This window comes from Marmota monax, unplaced genomic scaffold, assembly GCF_021218885.2.
Source record: "Marmota monax isolate L192 unplaced genomic scaffold, Marmota_monax_Labrador192_F-V1.1 WCK01_AAM20220418_F8-fsc00002, whole genome shotgun sequence".
Taxonomy (NCBI): domain Eukaryota; kingdom Metazoa; phylum Chordata; class Mammalia; order Rodentia; family Sciuridae; genus Marmota; species Marmota monax.
Window position 1 is genome coordinate 36,456,641 of NW_026693571.1, and position 18,581 is coordinate 36,475,221.

Sequence of the window (18,581 nt, forward strand, 5' to 3'; positions counted from 1 at the left end):
GTTTTCGTCACGTCCGGCGACAGGGCTCCGGATTCCGGAAGAGGCTGAAGAGTGGTGGCGGCTGTTTCTGCGTTGGCCATAAGTGTTTCTTCGTTATCAGAGGGGTCAGATAAACGGAAGCGTCATGGTCGAGGTAAAGTGACGCTTGGGCACTCAAGAGTTGTTAGTCTCTGGGCTTTTTTTCTTTGGCATTGTTCATAGGGGGTGGAATGTGCTGGGAATATGGGGCGAGAAGAGGCTGCGAGGGGAGACGTTTTGACCGAGGCCGAGTGGTCTCTTTTTAAGGCTTTCTGGGGAGGGAGGGAAGCCAAGTGAGAATCCGAGTCGCTGCTTCTGTCTGGGCGGGAAGCCTGAGATAATTCATCCAATTCTTATTTGACCCTTGGGATCCAGCACTGCCTTCTGCTGATGCTTGACCACTGGTACTGCAGTGTCAATTGATTGTGTCCTAAAGACTAGAGACCTTCTCTATTTTAGCGTTCAATTCGTCTCTCATTTCAGCTGTACTGCAGGGGTCCTAAAGACTAGAGATCTTCTCAATTTTTGCATTCAGATTTTATGTCTCTCATTTCAGCTGAACTGCAGGAGCCTGCCATTCTTGAAATTTTACATCTTTTCCCTAGCTTGAACTCCCATTCAGACAAACAGATCTTGTTTGTCTTATCTCAAATATTGATTCCATCCACTCGTCTCCGTATCCTGCATTTACCTTAATTCAGACTAGCTTCATTCATCTTTTGCCTGGATTAGTGCATTAGCTTCTAGCTCATCTCCCCCCTTCCATTTTTGTTCTCCTATAATTTGTTCTCTTTGAAATGTGAGTTGATCATGTTTTGCAGGAATTCCTTTGACTCTGTTGGTAAAACAAAAATATAGGCTGTGTAATGGTCTGAAAGACCTGAGCTGATCTGAACTTCACCTACCCTTGCAGCTTCATCTTATAGGACAACCCACCCTCTCAGCCAATGTACACAGTTGTGCAGTGTTTCTTACTTTATTTCAACTGTTGAGCACCTTTGCAGTCTGCCTTGATTGTTCTTATGTTTATACTGTAATTTTATAATCCCTTTGTCCTTTCAGCAGGGATTTCTCCTTCTCTACTTAAATATCATCTAAGAGATACCTCAAGTATATTGAGTTCTTCCTGTGTTCTCTGACTTAGCCCCTTATTTGTCTTCATAGTACTTTTCAAAATGCTGAATTATTTTGCTTATTTTTAATTGTCTGTTTTCTTTTGAACACAGGGACCATTATTACCTTTTCATTGTTCTCTGGGTAACTTCTAGCACAATACCTGCAAGATATATAAATACAAACTCAATAAATATTCATTGAATAAATTACTAATCCCAGACATGACTCAATTGCTATACTTAGGGCTCTGGCCAAAGAGGAACTTTCTCCTTTTCTCTGAACTCGACTCCTGTAGCTTGCTACAAATAGCAGTGATGCACTCAATATGTATAAAACTTTTTACATATTGAAACATGTAAAATGTAAAAGTAATTTTGCTTAATTTATGATATGGGTAATTTGTTGCTAAATGTGCAATTACATTCTTTTCTTCCTAGGAAGTACAGAAACATTCTGTGCACACACTTGTGTTCAGGTCACTGAAGAGAACCCATGACATGTTTGTAGCTGATAATGGAAAACCTGTGCCTTTGGATGAAGAGAGGTAGGTATAGTTCTTTTTCAGTTTCTAAAATATTTAAAATTCTGATATTGATGGAAGAAAGCAAGGAGAGGAAGACCTTTAAAGGTCTTAAAATACTATTACACATAGGTTATCTATCCAATAAGAAGTGATATTCTTGCATAATTTCAGCTGATTTAACTTTTTTTTTGCCTTTTACAATAAAATCTCAAAATTAATTAATTGCATTTTACAAATATCCAGTAATTAGCAGAGCCCCTTTTAGGTATTTTATCTTATAATCAATCACTTTGTATGTGCTTTCAGCTTCCCGCTGCTCTCAGAGCCTTGCTGAGCTGAAATTGTACCTGGCCAGTACCTCTACTCCCATCTTTTCTCGTTAGTATGATGAAGATTTTTGAGTGGTGGCATATTTTTGGTTCTACATCTCCAGCTCCAGTCTGGGATTGCATTATGTGCAGTGTTCCTTCTTTGCCCTTTACCCTTCTGTTAAAATCTATTTAATTCCTCAAACAAGCATTTATATTTAACTTATAAGGTGGACTATAAAAGTAACATAAGTGCATTTCTTTTTAAAATATTGAACTCATTAAGTGCTTTGATTAGTTCTAACTGAACTCTTTAGACACATCTAGTAAAGTTTGGTACAGATGGTTTAAACTATTTTTAGATTTAGACATTAGAAATAAAGTATATTGACTTTGAGGTTTTTAAAGGATATATTAGTTTCTGTATATCTTTAATTATTTGGATCCTTGGGAATTAATCATGAAAGGTTTTGTCTTTATTAAGTAACTAAAATATTACTCAAGTTTAATGAATGTTGGTGTGATACAAAAAATAAATTTATATGGTGTGGAAATGCACTTGAAAATTTTTGACTCTACTATTTAACTTTAAAATCTAATTAGAAACTTTTTCTACATGATTACACAAGCCTAAGCTATTTAAGTACTTATTTACTAGCTTTTCGTAAACACATTGGTGAAATATTTAAAGTATTTAAGGATATATTTTATGTTTATAATTTTTAAATAGTCACAAACGAAAAATGGCAATCAAGCTCCGTAATGAGTACGGTCCTGTGTTGCATATGCCTACTTCAAAAGAAAATCTTAAAGAGAAAGGCCCTCAGAATGCAACGGATTCATACGGTCATAAACAATATCCTGCCAATCAAGGTAAGTATAGTATAAATCAGAAATGACAGGACTTATGTGAATTTTTTAAATATAAAAACAAATGTCTTATTAGTGCTCCTTCTGAAAGCATTTATTATGGTCACACAGTATTATACCAGTATTAAGATGGAAGTTTTGACTTGCCCATGAGAGTCGTAGCTTAGATTATTGATTGATCACTTTTTTTTCTAATGGGAAATAAAAGCATATAATGATGGCAGAAATGTGTTGGATGTGCAGACGGTCACAATGGAGACTAATGGAGAAAATTGAAGAATATTTCTAACCTATAGGAAGATCATTTATCTTAGCTATAATTCAGAAAGATGAAATTAAGTATTGAAGTTGTAATGAGCAAAGAGGATCTAAGATTCTACATAAATTAAAATTAGAGAGCTGGGAATATAGCTCATTTGGTAGAGTGCTTGCCATGCATGCACAAGGCCCTGAGTTCAATCCCCATCACCGCAAAAACAAACAAATGAAAAACAGAAACACCATTGCTGTTTAGCAAATGCATGAGCTTTCTTGATCTCTTACCAGCTAATGGACAAGGAAATAACCAAGTTTTTGGTTTATTGAGGTCAAAACAAAAGTGATGAACTTTCCTTATTTTTGAGACTTAAGTTTAGTTGGGAGAGGAAAAATCCAGTTAGTAACTTAATATTATTGATATATTCTAAAAGATCATACTTGAATGTAAGATAGATTCACTATCAATACATATATTTTCTTTTTTGTTGTTTTTTTCTTTTTTAGGACAAGAAGTTGAGTATTTGGTTACAGGTACACATCCATATCCACCAGGACCTGGTAAGTAAACTTTTATGTATTGGAAATAATCTTATTTTATTGCTACATATTTTTAGGCACCATGCTAGAATTTCAAAGGCAGTAAGACTGCTCTAGTTCTAAACCTAAGTTTTTTACCTGAGTGATTTAGACAGACATGCAACTATGTAAACATTAAAAATGATAAAAGTGTTGGTACAGAAGTAGGTATGATTAAAAATTGCAGTGTGTGTGTTTGTAGGTGTGTAGATGGGTTGGCACATAGATGATATGGACAGGGTGGAGGACAGACAATGCGTGGTATGTATAGAACGGAAAATGTGGGGGGATTGGGTGCATTTTATAGTAACTTTCATTCTTAGAAACATGAGTATTTGAGTAGCTGCTTAATTTTTTTGCTTTTGAAAGTAATATCTGAATTTTAATAATTTAAATTACGAAATTGGGCTATTTTAATACCAAGCTGCTTAAATTAGATCAAATTTAGAAACAAAGAGAGCAAGGCTTAATCAAACTTGTTGTAATATCACTGCCTGGAGATCACCAACTAGTGTCTTTTTCTCTAACAATTTATTTTAAATATATATATATAAATGAGAACAAAAATAACTACTAAGAAGAACTGATTTTATTTTTAACAGGAGTTGCTTTGACAGCGGATACTAAGGTCCAAAGAATGCCCAGTGAATCAGCTGCACAGTCCTTGGCAGTGGCATTACCTTCTTCCCAGGCCAGGTATCAGATGTTATGCTTATAATTACAAAGATTGAAAATATATTTCACCATTTACATTTTTTCAGAGTTGTTTATAACTGTATATTTTATTTTGGCACTTTTCACAAAAATTTAAACTGACCATGTGACTGAGGCATTAATTACTTTTATAATATTTCTTTTGCCTCAAGTCGTGTGACTGAGGTATTAATTACTTTCATAATATTTCTTTTGCCTCAAGAGTTGAGGGAAATCGTACTGCGCCTGGTGGAACTGAATATCGACATCCTGGGGCTTCTGACCGTTCACAACCTACAGTGATGAATTCAGTAAGATTCTCTGTCATATAGCAAAACAGGTTTCTAGCTTTTGGAATGTTACCTTGTTACCTTTATTCCAAAAGTTTTCCTTTAACTATTAGAGAAATTAACACTTTCTTGGAATTTGTTCCTATAAATAGCAGCTTGAGATAGTCATTAACATTTCTTTGCCCTAAAACTTTGGGTTTTAGTAAATTAACATATGTTTTAGAATTTGAAATCCTGTTACATCCATATCTACTTGCACATTGCACGAAATACGTATTTTGATTAAGACAATGTGATTTTGGTATTTACTATGCACTATTAAAAATACAGGAAGTATTATCCTGAAATTTGTGTTGCTATGTGCTAATTATGAAAGTCTTCTTTCAATTGAACTTTAAATTGGTGTGTGCTTAAAGCTGAGTGCTAATAGTGTGGTAATATTCTTGGGCTCTACAACTAGCATTTTATAAATGAGTGTGTAGAAATTGGTTTATTTGTAAGTAAACAACAATTGCTCTTAGTGAAAATAGTTGTAGGAAAAAATAACAGAAAATGTGAAGCTATTTTATTATGTGTCTTGACGTAAGTATGGGCTTTACAACTATATTATATTTTTGTTTTTGTTTTTTTCAGTGTAGGAATCGAACTCATCAGTTTTTTATGGATTCTGTTTCATATGAAGTGAATGAATTTGTGATGCTCACACCACATGTTTTCTTCATTCTCATTTAGAGCAGTCTTTGTGTTCAAGCTCTCTGCATCTTTGGGAGGATATAATTTAAACTTCTTGAGGGCAGAATTTTATGTTCTTTTTTTTTTTTTTTTTTTTAATTAATGTACACTAACAATAGATGGTACAGGTTGAGTTGCCCTTATTCGAAGTGTTTCGAACCAGAATGTTTCAGATTTCAAACTTTGGATTGGAAATATTTGTGTAGCCTTTACCTGTTGAGCATCCCTAATCTAAAATTTTGAAATCTAAATTCAATTTCGATTTCAGAGTATTTTGGATTTATGGATTAAGGATGCTCAATCTGTATCAGCAGTTTACCTTTAAAATAGTATTTAAGTGCTTATATTTAAAGATGAATAGAAACCCATGATAAAAGCATTTTGCTGTTCATTTTTCAGCATGGGCACATATAAGTTAAAGAATTTTTACATAAGGTCAGTCAGCTAGAAAATGGCATAGCTGAGTTTTGAACCCAGAGTGATGTCTGCTCTTAACTAATACTCTGCCTCTCTGAGGTTTTTTTACTTGCTTTTAAAAATGAACATACAGAAAATAAAGTTCTGAAGTAAGAGTCTTAGACTGACTTTTCAGTTGAATATGTTAGGTGTTTTTCTCTCATTTAAGGGGAAAAATTTTCATAAATCCCCTTTTAATCCATCTTTTAATTAAAAACCAAACTTTAAATATGACTTCTTTATTGATAACGTAATCTGTTCCATATTTAGATGGTTATGGAAACTGGCAATACTAAGAACTCTGCGCTGATGGCCAAAAAAGCACCTACAATGCCAAAACCCCAGTGGCACCCACCATGGAAACTCTATAGGGTGAGCAAATCTAGATTTTATTCCACTATGTACAGTTTCATTGCTTTCCATTTGATGAGAGCTGAAGAATAGAAAAAGGAAAAGGAATGAATATGAAAATAGTAGAGTGATCTGCGGTGGGATGAGAAGGGGCTTTTGCACTGTTAAAAGATATCTTGAGATTTCCTTGGGTAAAAGGTATACTAGTATTTTTTGTAAAGTGCAGTATAAAATATTGACAGAAGGCTACTAAATGTGTAGGACAGGCAAAATAAATATAGGAAAATATTTGAAGTATTTAACATGAAGGCTGAGGAATAAACACCTTATTAGTGAGTTTTTGTACCTACCAATTATTCTTTCAACTGCAATAAATTAAAATAACTCAGAATGTACCAGATATAAAATAAAATTTATATAATAGGAAATGTACAGCCAACATGATCTTATTTTTCAAATGATCACATTGTAAGAGACTTTTTTCTTTCGATGTATAGGTCTACTGAATTTTAACTGATATATAGGTTTGGGTAACCACTACCATAATCTGCATCAGCTCAAAACACCACTGTGTTGTTCTTTTCGTCATACCCTCCTCCACACCTGGCAATCACTGATATGTTTTCTATCACTGTACTTGTGTCCTTTTTACAGTGTCAGAATGGAATCATACATTATGTACTCTTTGAGACTGTCTTTCTTTCTTCATTCTTTGCCTTTGAGATTCATCCAAGTTATTGTGTGTGTTAGTAAAGCATTCCTTTTTTTTTTTCTTTTGAAGACTATTATTCCTTTGTATAGATGTACCGCAATTATGTACCCATTCACCTATTGAAGATAAGTTAATGTTGCTCACTCTAAAATATATTGTCAGATAATCTTGTAAACATATAAAGATGCTGCAGTTCGAACCCAGGTTGTGGTTAAAATTGAATACATTTTGACTAATGTGTAGATGATTCTGCCTATTTTACTTTTTCTTATTCAGGTTATCAGTGGGCATCTTGGTTGGGTTCGATGTATTGCTGTGGAACCTGGAAATCAGTGGTTTGTTACTGGATCTGCTGATAGAACTATAAAGGTAATAAGAAAGAAAAGATAACAGGACTTTGTGTTTGTTGCAGAAGTTTAAACTATTTTAAATTATTTCCTATGGCAGGAATTGTATTGCAAGCCTTTATTTCTTGGACTTCAGCATGTAGTCTGTAATAGTAATAGTTTGAAATAAATATCTATTTGAAAAGAGACATTTAAGCAATAGGGGTTTTTATCCTAATCATAATAACCTAATTCCTTAATACTTTAAGATTTTTTCCCTGGTTACAAAATTAAACCAGGCTAATTTATAGAATATGTGGAAAATTTATAGAACTGTGAAATAACCACACATAATCCTACAAATATCAGATATTTAGACAAATTTAATTTTAAAAAACATTTATTTCTGTGTTTATATACATCAGTACATTTACTTCTAAACTTTTTTCAGGGACTTTTTTCAGGGTGTTAAGGTATAAATATGTATCTTTTAAAAAATATTTATAACTTTGTATCTGTTTTCATTTAACATTATATCAAAGCCATATTATAAAAAGTCTGTATCTTTTTAAATGGTTACATAATATATAATTTTGATATTCTACAGTCTGTTTTCCTATTGTTGGACATTAAAGTTTTTATTTTGATGATTTTTATTATTAAAAGTGGTGCTGTATGGGTCTGGGGTTGTGGTTCAGCAGGAGAGTGCTCACCTGGCATGTGTGAGGCCCTGGGTTCGATTCTCAGCACCACATAAAAATAAGTAAATAAAGGTATTGTGTTCAACTACAACTAAAAAATAAATAAATATATATATTTTTAAAAGTGATGCTGTAGTTAGCCTTTATGCATACATGTTTTTCTGTATTTTATTTTGTTATGGTACATTCCCAGAAATAGGAACGTCAACTATTTTTGAGGATACCCAAAGTATAAATTACTTCCCAAATGACTTGCAGCATATTTCAGAGAATCCATTCCAGTCCATCAATTTTGTATTCTTTTATCTAATAACATAAGTAAAAAATGGGTATCTAGTCTTTTTTTAAGTTGTTCATACAAAATTTCTATACAAATTTTCATTTATTTGTGTTCATTTTTTTTCAGTTGTCATTTGCCAACCTAATACCATGTTATTCATATTTTTATTATCAATGATATATTTTACATATTGTTTAGAATGTTAGCCTTTACCTCTATTGCAAACATTTCTCTAGTTTGACAGTTTGAGCATGCCTTTTACATTTTCTTTTATTTGGAAAGGATCATTTTTCAAATTTTTACTTTTTATTTATATGTGTGTATATATTTGGGGACTTAACATTAGGATTCTAAATATTTGCTTTGGGTTAGCCAACAAAATGAAAAAATATTCTTTGATTGCAGATCTGGGACCTGGCCAGTGGCAAGTTAAAACTCTCGTTGACCGGACATATCAGTACAGTGCGAGGTGTGATAGTAAGCACAAGGAGCCCATACCTGTTTTCTTGTGGAGAAGACAAACAAGTAAAATGCTGGGATCTTGAATATAATAAGGTACTCTTAGAGTTAAGTATTGAAAATACTATGAGCTACTGTTTATTTTTCTAATTTTAGAAAATTTAACTTTATTGCCTTATCTTTTAGGTTATAAGGCATTATCATGGACATCTGAGTGCAGTATATGGTTTGGATTTGCATCCAACAATCGATGTGCTGGTAACCTGTAGTCGAGATTCAACTGCCCGGGTAAATGAGATAAAGCTGTGTGTTTGTAAACGTATTGCATCTTGTCATATACATATTTGATATCAGTCTTATATTATTTGACAGAGCATTAAAAATAATTGCTGGATTTGTCAATACCCTAGTCCCTCCTTTTCTTGACTTGTATGTGTTTTTTTTTACCACCTTAGGCTTCAGTTCTTTGGCCTTGCATTCTTGTTTTCCAATTTGTCACAACTGTTGTCCATTATCTTTTTTATTCAGTAGTTCATTTTGCCCATTAGTCTTTCAGTACCCTTATCTTTCAGCTTTTTATTTTCCCTTTGCAGCTGTTTTCTAGTTGTATTCCCCGCCTAGCTTATAAATCATTATCCTTCTTGTAAGCATTTTCTTTATGATATTGAGGCACAGTTATCTAGTAAATTCCCAGCCTCGAATTGATCCGGTTATCTGCCTGAGATATGAATACCTGTTCTTTTTAACTGTGTATCTATTATATTTTATAGATTTGGGATGTGAGAACTAAAGCCAGTGTACACACATTATCTGGACATACAAATGCAGTTGCTACAGTGAGGTGTCAAGCTGCAGAACCACAAATTATTACTGGTATGATAAGATACTTTTCATATTTATAGTCTGTTCATATCAAATATGTTATAATTGTACATATACTTCTCATTCATTGTGATTCTTTTTATTGTGTTTGTGATATTTTTGTATTATATATTTTAATCGTAGGAATTTGAAATTTCTTATTAAGACTTCTTCTAGTTGTTTTTTACTTCATACTTTTTACATATTTTAGGGTATTTCATACACAGAATTTTGTAACATCCAACTAGAAAACTTTTTAGTGTTATTTTATAGTGCCAAAATTATTAGTCTAGGAAATTAAAGTTAGAAGACAAAAATACTCTGAGATCAATAACCTTTAGAACTGATGTGAACCTTGTATTTGTTAACAGTGGATCATTAAAAACTAGAAAATAATTCCTTCACCTAACATTTTTTTTAAAAGAATTAACATTTAAAATCAACCTCGAGTTTTGGAACTATGATGAAATTAGCCAAGAGATGATAAAACTTTCATTTAATATGTATATATTTGTGGAAGAGTGCTTCATATGTTGTCATATATCACTTTTGCTTCTTTTTCTTGGTCTATGTTTTGGATTTGTGTGTATTTCCATTACAGGAAGCCATGACACTACAATACGATTATGGGATCTGGTGGCTGGAAAGACAAGAGTGACATTAACAAATCATAAGAAATCAGTCAGGGCTGTGGTTTTACATCCACGACAGTAAGTGTGTTTTTTTTTTTTCATTATCTTCTCTTCCATCTTTATGCCTTAGTATAGTACTGAAATAACTTGAGCACTGCTTTTGGCAGTCATGTAGCCGCTGTCACCGTCAGTCCCGTTTCACTTGTGGACATGCATTTCTTCAGTTTTTCTTATGTTAATTATTTTGCTTTATGCCCTAAATAAAATGAGGAAAGCCTTTTATACAGTCACAAATACTATCAAGTTAGACAATATAAGTATATCATGGACAAAAGGTGCATATCAAAATAGAAAGTAACATTGGCTGGGCATGCTTTGCACATAAATGATATTAGACTTGAGAAACACATAGAATGATTTAATTCTTAAGAAGTTCAAGAAAGTAAGAACCATGAACATTATAGTCAAGCTATCCACAGAAATGGCGAAGAATATCACATCCTAGTGTTCATCATATCAGATCACTCCTGACATTCTTCTGTTTGTATTTATATTTTTTCTTTTCCCTTTCTTTTCTAACTCTTCCTTCCTCCTGTCCTTCCCTTTTTCTTCCCTTTCCCTGTTTTCACTCATTTTCATCCTGTCCTTCACTTCTTTTCTCCTCTTCTCTCACTATTTCTTTTTCTCCCTTTCTCCATAATTGTTGCTCACTCTTTTGCCTTTTTTGTGAAATTAGGTATTTGCATATTTATTACTCTTGATGTACAGCCCTAGGAAAATGAAAGAATAAAACATAAAATTTGAAAAATTCATTTAACTTGAAACAAGTACCTTGATATTTTTGCATGTTGATATGACACTAATATTTTGCTAAAATTGAGCTGGGTGCATGGTGGCACACGCCTGGGACTACCCAGCTACTCAGGAGGCTGAAGAAGTGGGAGGACTGAGGCCAACTTTAGCAACCCAGTTAAAACACTGTCTGAAAAAATAAAAAGGGCAGAGGATATAGTTCAGTGGTAAAACCACACATTCTGGGTTCAATCTCCAGAACAAAAAAGAGTGCTAAAACTACAGATATCAGTGAATGTGCATGGGAAATTAACTAAGCTTTTTAAAACCCACCATTTTGTTTAGCTTGATTTACATTGCCATTAATTCGTTTTGCTTTTATTTCAGTTACACATTTGCATCTGGTTCTCCAGATAACATAAAGCAGTGGAAATTCCCTGATGGAAGTTTTATTCAAAATCTTTCTGGTCATAATGCTATTATTAACACATTGACAGTAAATTCCGATGGAGTGCTTGTATCTGGAGGTAACATAAGATTTTTATAATAAATGTGTTTAGTTCATTGTTTTATTTTTTAATCAATGAATGAACATTTCTAAGTCATCAGAGATAAGTATTATAGCAGAACTTGCCTGAAGAGGGTATATTTGGATGTGTACGTGTTTGTGCCTATTCAGAATATATGTAGTATATTTCACAGTTAAGCTCACTTTAAGTTCCCCTGTGATAAATCTAAGTTAGAGACAGGTTTATGATGAGAATTGCATGATATTTGGTTGAGTATTCTGGAATTAACTGTCAAATTTTGTGGTGCTTTTTAAGATCTATGATAAAATTAAAAACAGATGAAAGTAGACAAAGCAATATTAAGAGAAGTTTAGGTTAATTGTTGGTCAAAGGATACCAAACGTAACTAACTAGATCTTTTCCTTTAAGCTGACAATGGCACTATGCATCTTTGGGATTGGAGAACTGGCTACAATTTTCAGAGAGTTCATGCAGCTGTGCAGCCTGGGTCTTTGGACAGTGAATCAGGAATATTTGCTTGTGCTTTTGATCAGTCTGAAAGTCGATTATTAACAGCTGAAGCTGATAAAACCATTAAAGTGTACAGAGAGGATGATACGGCAGTAAGTTCATTGTTTTACATACATTTAAAGTAAAATAACAACTATACGAATTTAGCAAGGGTCTTAATTTAATTATCAGAAGGAAAAATAGTCTTCATGGTATTAAGGTATTTGTCATCTTGAATAGTGTCTGCTCCTAGATTTCTGTATCATTTTCATTGATTTAAGTGAATATATCACTTCAGTTTTTTTTTAAATTTTTTTTAGTTGGTGATGGACTTTTATTTTATTCATTTATTTATATGCAGTGCTGAGAATTGAACCCAGTGCCTCACACATGTGAGGCAAGTGCTCTACCACTGAGCCACAACCCCAACCCTGAATATATCACTTTACTTTTATACCAACTTTCATTTTTACAGTTACTAGGAAAATGGTACACTAATAATAACAAATACTAAATTGCGTGGAAATTTATTCTAGAATCACAAGCTTCATGCTACTATAGCTAAATGAAAATTTTATTTTGGATGAGAAACTACAAATTTATCTTTAATGAATGTATTCACTTTTTGTTACACTTGGATAATGCCTAAAGTTTATTAGCTATTCCTAAAACCATTAATAACCTGCTAAATATGTAGTGAAAATAATATGACTTGGAATAAATACATTATTTTTGTTAAAAAGGAATTCTGTTAAACATGAATTCAACTAATAGCACTTTAATTTATTTTTTACTTTTAGACAGAAGAAACTCATCCAGTCAGCTGGAAACCAGAAATTATCAAGCGAAAGAGATTTTAATGTGACATTGTCTTCATGGTGGTTTTTTTTTTTTTTTTTTTTTTAAGCTTGGCATTGATGAGGATGTCGGTCATTTTGTGTTCTGGCGGGAATATAAAGCAGAAACTCATTTACTGGAATCATTGCTGCTTAATATTTTACAATAAACTGTCCCCTATGCCCCCCCTCCGTGTTTTTATTTGTAAAATGAACATTTTGTGATCCTAGAAAGTAAAATGCAAATATCAAGCACATGGAGGTTTATTAGACATGACTGTTCTAAAGACAAGATTCTTAATAGTTTTATTAAAAAACCTCTTTTAAAAATTGTCTATTATAACAACACGTTTTGAGGGGAGCAGGTGTTTTTTACAATCCTTTAAAAACTGATAATTTGGGATTTAAAATTTTCAGTCTTAATTTATATATGTTCATTTCAAAAGCAGTTTTTGAGTTTGTTCTTTAGAATTCAGCAGTAGTTACTGTTCAGGGAAAGATAAGATTTATATATCTCTAAAACTTCGAGTTTTGCTAGCTTACAGAAATGCTGTAATACAGGTGTAGCTGTAATGCTGGAGCAACACTGAGTAAAAGGCTATTCATCTTTCCCAGAGAGGCCTGGGGAAGACTTCATTGAGGAAGGACCATTTGAACTGACCTTGAAGTCAAGGAGGGCAAAGGAAACAGTGTTCTAAGCTGAGGCATTAACTGGATGAAACCAGATGCGGGAACCTGAGTGGTGTACTCTAGGACAGATTGTCTGTCACAGTTGACTAATGGGATACAAAGCTGGTTCGTGTTAGGAAAAGCTCATGGTCTGAGTTTGGATTCTATTCCACAAGCAGTAGGAGACCAATATTGTAATAGAAACTTAGGGAAATAACTATGGAGATACCACTGAAGATACTTAAAGCAGTAGCAAGGGGTACAATCTTCTGGAGATTGTATAGGAAGGTGTTTAAAGTTTCTAATTCTTATATCTCCTGGTAAATAACAAATTTTATAAATCCTGCCCTTGAGGTCCTTCCCCATCAGTCAAGATTTGTCTCACTTCACCTATGATCAGAAGATTGTTATAAGAACAATCAATTTAAAAATTTCCCAAGTTAAAAAATTGCACCATGAGTTCAAACATTTCCAGACTTTACATATCCCATTTGCATGCTGTAGGTGGGCGTATAATTGTAACAATCTTTAGAAGTGTAGTTTTTTGTGTTTATTGAGAATATTTGAATCATTAGCCCAGTAACTTCATTTCTAGGAAACGGCCTAATAGGAGTAACCTGACAAGTGTACACAAGGAAGTTCATTGCACCTTTGTTCTTTAATATTAAAACTAACCCAAATGCCCTATCATCAAGGAGCTAGTTTAATAGATATGATCCTCCAACTTATTTCTTTGTATTCATGAAGAGAGTGAGGAACATCTAGACTTACTAGGGCAAGATGTCCAAAGTTTGCTCATGTAAAAGGAAGCTGTATATGCATTTTTGTAAAATAATGAACACTAAAAAATAATGGGAAAGTAGCGCCAGGTTGTTAACAGTGGCTTTGTGAAGGAGTAGAATTGGGAAATTTTCATGGCCTGCTTTATATATTTCTATAATGTTTTACTTTTCTATAAGCATGTATTTTGTAAACTTAAATAAAGGAAAAAAAATAAACTAGTATCCCAGAGAGATTCTAATATGCTTTCTAAAAGAAGAAAGATATAGCTAGTACAAGAAAGTAAGATAGCCCATACTAATTTGCCTAGCAAGGTTTCAGCCTCTGTGTTTTAAGTTAGGAACCATTAGCAGTTTTAATGAACATTGAAATCTAAAGAATTTATGCTATCCTTTATGTGTTGCAAAAGGTGTTGTAAAAAGTTTGCTTACCATATGAAACTCAAAATTTTAGTCAGAATTTCATGTATATGTCCCTCTCAACCTGCTTGGTACAACTTCAACCAGAGGTTTAACCCAAATCTACACTGCCTATGTCATATCTATACCTAAGCTACAAATATTACCTGAGTAAAACAGCTGTGCTAGCTGGATTCATTAGTGATCTATGACCACATGCCATCAGTGATGACCAAATAATACATTTCCATTTTAAAAGCTTTCTGCCTCCTATTAAAAAGATGAGACATCAGCCTACTCTTGCCATGTATGTGTGCCTACTCAAGGACTTTGCCCCCATGATTAACCATTCTCTTGCACCATTTAATTTCCTCTGTATCAAATGATCTTTATCAGTATAAAAATATAGTGACAGTCTTCCAGAAAAAAATAACTATTGTTTTTATGTGCCTGTTTCTCTTCACTTATAGACAAACTGCTTCACTTTTTATAGACAAAAGTTTAACTCATCTCGTAATTCCTCAGTTTTCCATTTTCTTCTAGTACAGAAATAACAAAAATAATTTGTTCAACATATAAGGAAAATAAGTTGGTAGAAAATAAGGAAAAATAGAATTAGTAAATAAACAGATAATTTTAGGTGAAACCTTATATAAAACTAAATAGAGGGCTGGGGTTGTGGCTCAGTGGTAGAGTGCTTCCCTAGCATGTATGAGGCACTGGGTTCGATTCTCAGCACTGCATATAAATAAATGAATAAAGGTCCATCATCATCTAAAAAATATTTTTTAAAAACCCAAATAGAAGCATAAGTACATAGAAGAATTTAATTAATGGAGACAAATGTGTCCAATTCTATGTCATTATATTTGAAGAGCCTAATACAGTGGTGAGACTTAAAATATTCAATGATTTATTCGAAAAGATAAAACCTAAACAAATTAATTGCCATAGAAGAAATAAAGTTGTATTTCTACCACCACCACCACTGTCTACATACACCAATAAGCCCAAAAATCTTCAAAATCAAATTCTAATTCACTGCACTTCAAATTTTTCTAGGACCTAGATAACAAAATTTTTAATATGCTTTCAGATGTTAGTATAACAAAAACCCAGTTAAATACAAATAAAATTATGGTTTAATCTTGCTTATGAATATCAGTGCTAAAAATCATTAGTAAAGTCTAATAACAGAAAAAGCACATGCCAAAGTGGACTTTATACTAAGAATGCAAGAATGGGTCACTGCTGGAAAAGATACTCCATTGACTTACCTAAAACAAAAATATGAGCATCTTCATAGATGCTAAAGGAAGCATTTTGCTAGATTCTAAAATCCATTTTGGGTGAAGTCTCCAGAACAGAATATACAGTATGATCTTAAAGATACAAATTACTCTAATTCTAGAAGGATATAACAGGGGAATAGGGTAATTATTTTACTTTCTACTTCAAAAACTAGTAACTTTTACTTTCGATTGCCAACAATCAAAAGAGAAACTATTAACCAGCTAGTCACATCCGTTAGTCATTCCATCACTCATACATCACCGTTTCACATCTAGGCACATATCTAGGCACATTTAGGGAGGAAAGAAATAGTCTTTATTAATAACTGTCAAAAACCACCAACAACTTATCATTTATTCAAGAAAAATTAGTTCAGTAGTAAATTATGGTGCACAAAAACCATGGCACAGGGAATACTTAGAGGCATTAAGAGGAAAAAAAATGAAGTAAATTTGAAGACGCTAATGTGAAACAATAGTCAAAGAAAAAATTTTAGGAATGTTAAAAATATAGAGAGACTTGCTTAAAGGTGCTTGATAGCATATTTGCATCTATTTTGGTACTTCCTAAAAGCTCATAATATTTTCATATTATAATTCTATAAGGACTATGAAGTTGTTTCTTTGTACTAAGTGAAAAACAACAAGGACAAAAAGAAAGAAGAAAACAGAAAACAATTTTTGGAAATGAGAAGGCATATGGAAATAAAAAGACACAAGATAACCAACTTAACATACTGGAGAAACCTGAATCCTAAATTGACAATAAGGAGAGCCCCCAAAGCAATTCACTTTATGCAGCAGAATCCCCAAAGATTTAGAAAGGGGCTGCACCCCGCTAAAAGGTGGGGCAGATGAAGATAGATAAAGTAAAATACTTGGACTTTATACTTAGGGTTTCCAGATAAAATGCAAGCCTCCCAGTTAAATTTGAATTTCAAATAAACAACAAATCATGCTTTTGTATAAGTATATTCCAATTATTTGTATGAGACACACTTATAGTAAGAAGTATTCATTACTTATTTTAAACTTAAATTTGATTGGATGCCCTCTATTTTTATTTGCAATTGTACTTGGAATGGTCACGGCCCCCAGGGACACATCTAAGAAGGAAGGAGGAGAGAGATCTGCATAGAAAGAATGGCTTCTCCCATCTCCCTGCATTCTGATTTCATAATGGTCCTTCTGATTAGCAGAATCTATCTGGAAGCTGGTCTAGGGAATATATTTCTGTCTTTTATTGACTCTCCCCAACAGCATCACAAAGCAGAGCATACAAGGGCTGGAGGTGAGATAAACTCCAGCCCAGCTTTATTTCAATGTGTAGAATTTTAGCTAAAGATGAGTCTTGACTGAATTTCTCCTTTTTTTTTTTTTTTTTTTTTTTTTTGATGCTGGGGGATTTGAACCAGGGCCTTATGCATGTGCCAGGCAAGCTCTTTACCACTGAGCCACATCCCCAGCCCTAACTTCCTTCTGTGGTGCTTTTAGTTGCCTTAAATATTTTGAGTGCTTCTTTTGGAGTGGGCAAACAGAAAACTAATAGAAAGGATTACAGAAACATGAGATGTCATAAAACAAGTGTCATGCTAGGGACCCACCTGGAATGCCAGAGGAGTGCAGAAGGTCATTTTTGAAGGGGTCTCCAAGGAGCTTCATGAAATTCTTGGCATTCTAAATGAGACTTGCATAATGAAAGAGGAGGAATGGGAAAGACATTCCTAGGTAATGGGCATGAGATTAAAACCAGAGATGAGGAATGTGTTGCAGATTCTGAGACTAGCCAAGATGACAGCTGAGCAGACAATGTGTGTTGTGTATGGGAAGCACCATGGCACAGAGTAATTGGCTCAACCTGTGGGACCCATGGCCCCTACAGATAAACGGGTATTCAAAGATAGTCTGCCATGGGGGATCTTAATATTTCCCACTGTAAAACATGGCTGTCTTCTTACCCCAGCCAAACCCATTTTTTTTTTTTGCCAAACTTTCTTTTCCTAGGGTTTTTTAAAAGTACTTTTTCTCTTCTAAATATGAAATATATCACAATTCCAAAGTATTTTGTTTGTCAAATTATATTAATGCTACACTCTTAAGCCAAAGTTGTGTTTTTTGTTTTGTTTTATTTTTAATTTATTTTTTAGTTATAGATGGACACAATATCTTTATGTGGTGCTGAGGATTGAACCCAGTGCCTCACACATGCAAGGCGAGCGCTCTACTCTGAGCCACAACCCCAGCCTACCAAAGTTGTTTTGTAAAGAATTAGGAAAAATTAGGCACCACATTTTGGTTTCTTTTTAATTTTTGTTTTTGTTTTTTAGTTGTAGATGGACACAATACCGTTATTTTATTTATTTACGTGGTGCTGTGGATCGAACCTAGTGCCCCACTCAAGCAAGGTAAGCACACTACCACTGATCCACAATCCCAGCCCTAGGCACCACAGTTTTCCATGCCTGTTTTTCTATGCATTTGTGTGTGTGTGTGTGTGGGGGGGGTGCGCGTGCACACACACACATGTGCATTTAGAATTTATTTCTGCATGATTTCTATGAAAGGCATTATGCCATACATATGCACTTTGTTTTCTTAATACATTTAGGGATCTCCTTCCCCCTCCTCTCTCT

General features: G+C 33.6%; 1 protein-coding gene across 2 annotated transcripts; it reads left to right on the forward strand.

Moving 5' to 3' along the window:
- On the forward strand, window positions 1-12,995 carry Plrg1 (pleiotropic regulator 1). Of its 2 annotated transcripts, none has more exons than XM_046459119.2 (15): window positions 1-133; window positions 1,572-1,678; window positions 2,696-2,838; window positions 3,598-3,651; window positions 4,272-4,365; window positions 4,586-4,673; window positions 6,111-6,212; window positions 7,180-7,272; window positions 8,616-8,765; window positions 8,856-8,957; window positions 9,440-9,542; window positions 10,132-10,240; window positions 11,342-11,481; window positions 11,893-12,086; window positions 12,774-12,995. In XM_046459119.2, exons 1-15 carry the CDS (start codon window positions 125-127, stop codon window positions 12,831-12,833), a joined length of 1,548 nt encoding a protein of 515 aa, XP_046315075.1. In that variant the 5' UTR covers window positions 1-124; the 3' UTR covers window positions 12,834-12,995. The 2 variants fall into 2 exon arrangements, with proteins under 2 accessions (XP_046315075.1, XP_046315076.1); XM_046459120.2 differs by lacking the exon at window positions 1-133 and adding an exon at window positions 1,964-2,035.
- Window positions 12,996-18,581: the final 5,586 nt, after the last annotated feature.

Coding starts and splice junctions, on each gene's coding strand:
- Plrg1 (XM_046459119.2), top strand. Junction 3,652..4,271: donor TCCATATCCACCAGGACCTG/GTAAGTAAACTT, acceptor TATTTTTAACAG/GAGTTGCTTTGACAGCGGAT. Junction 11,482..11,892: donor TGGAGTGCTTGTATCTGGAG/GTAACATAAGAT, acceptor TTTTCCTTTAAG/CTGACAATGGCACTATGCAT.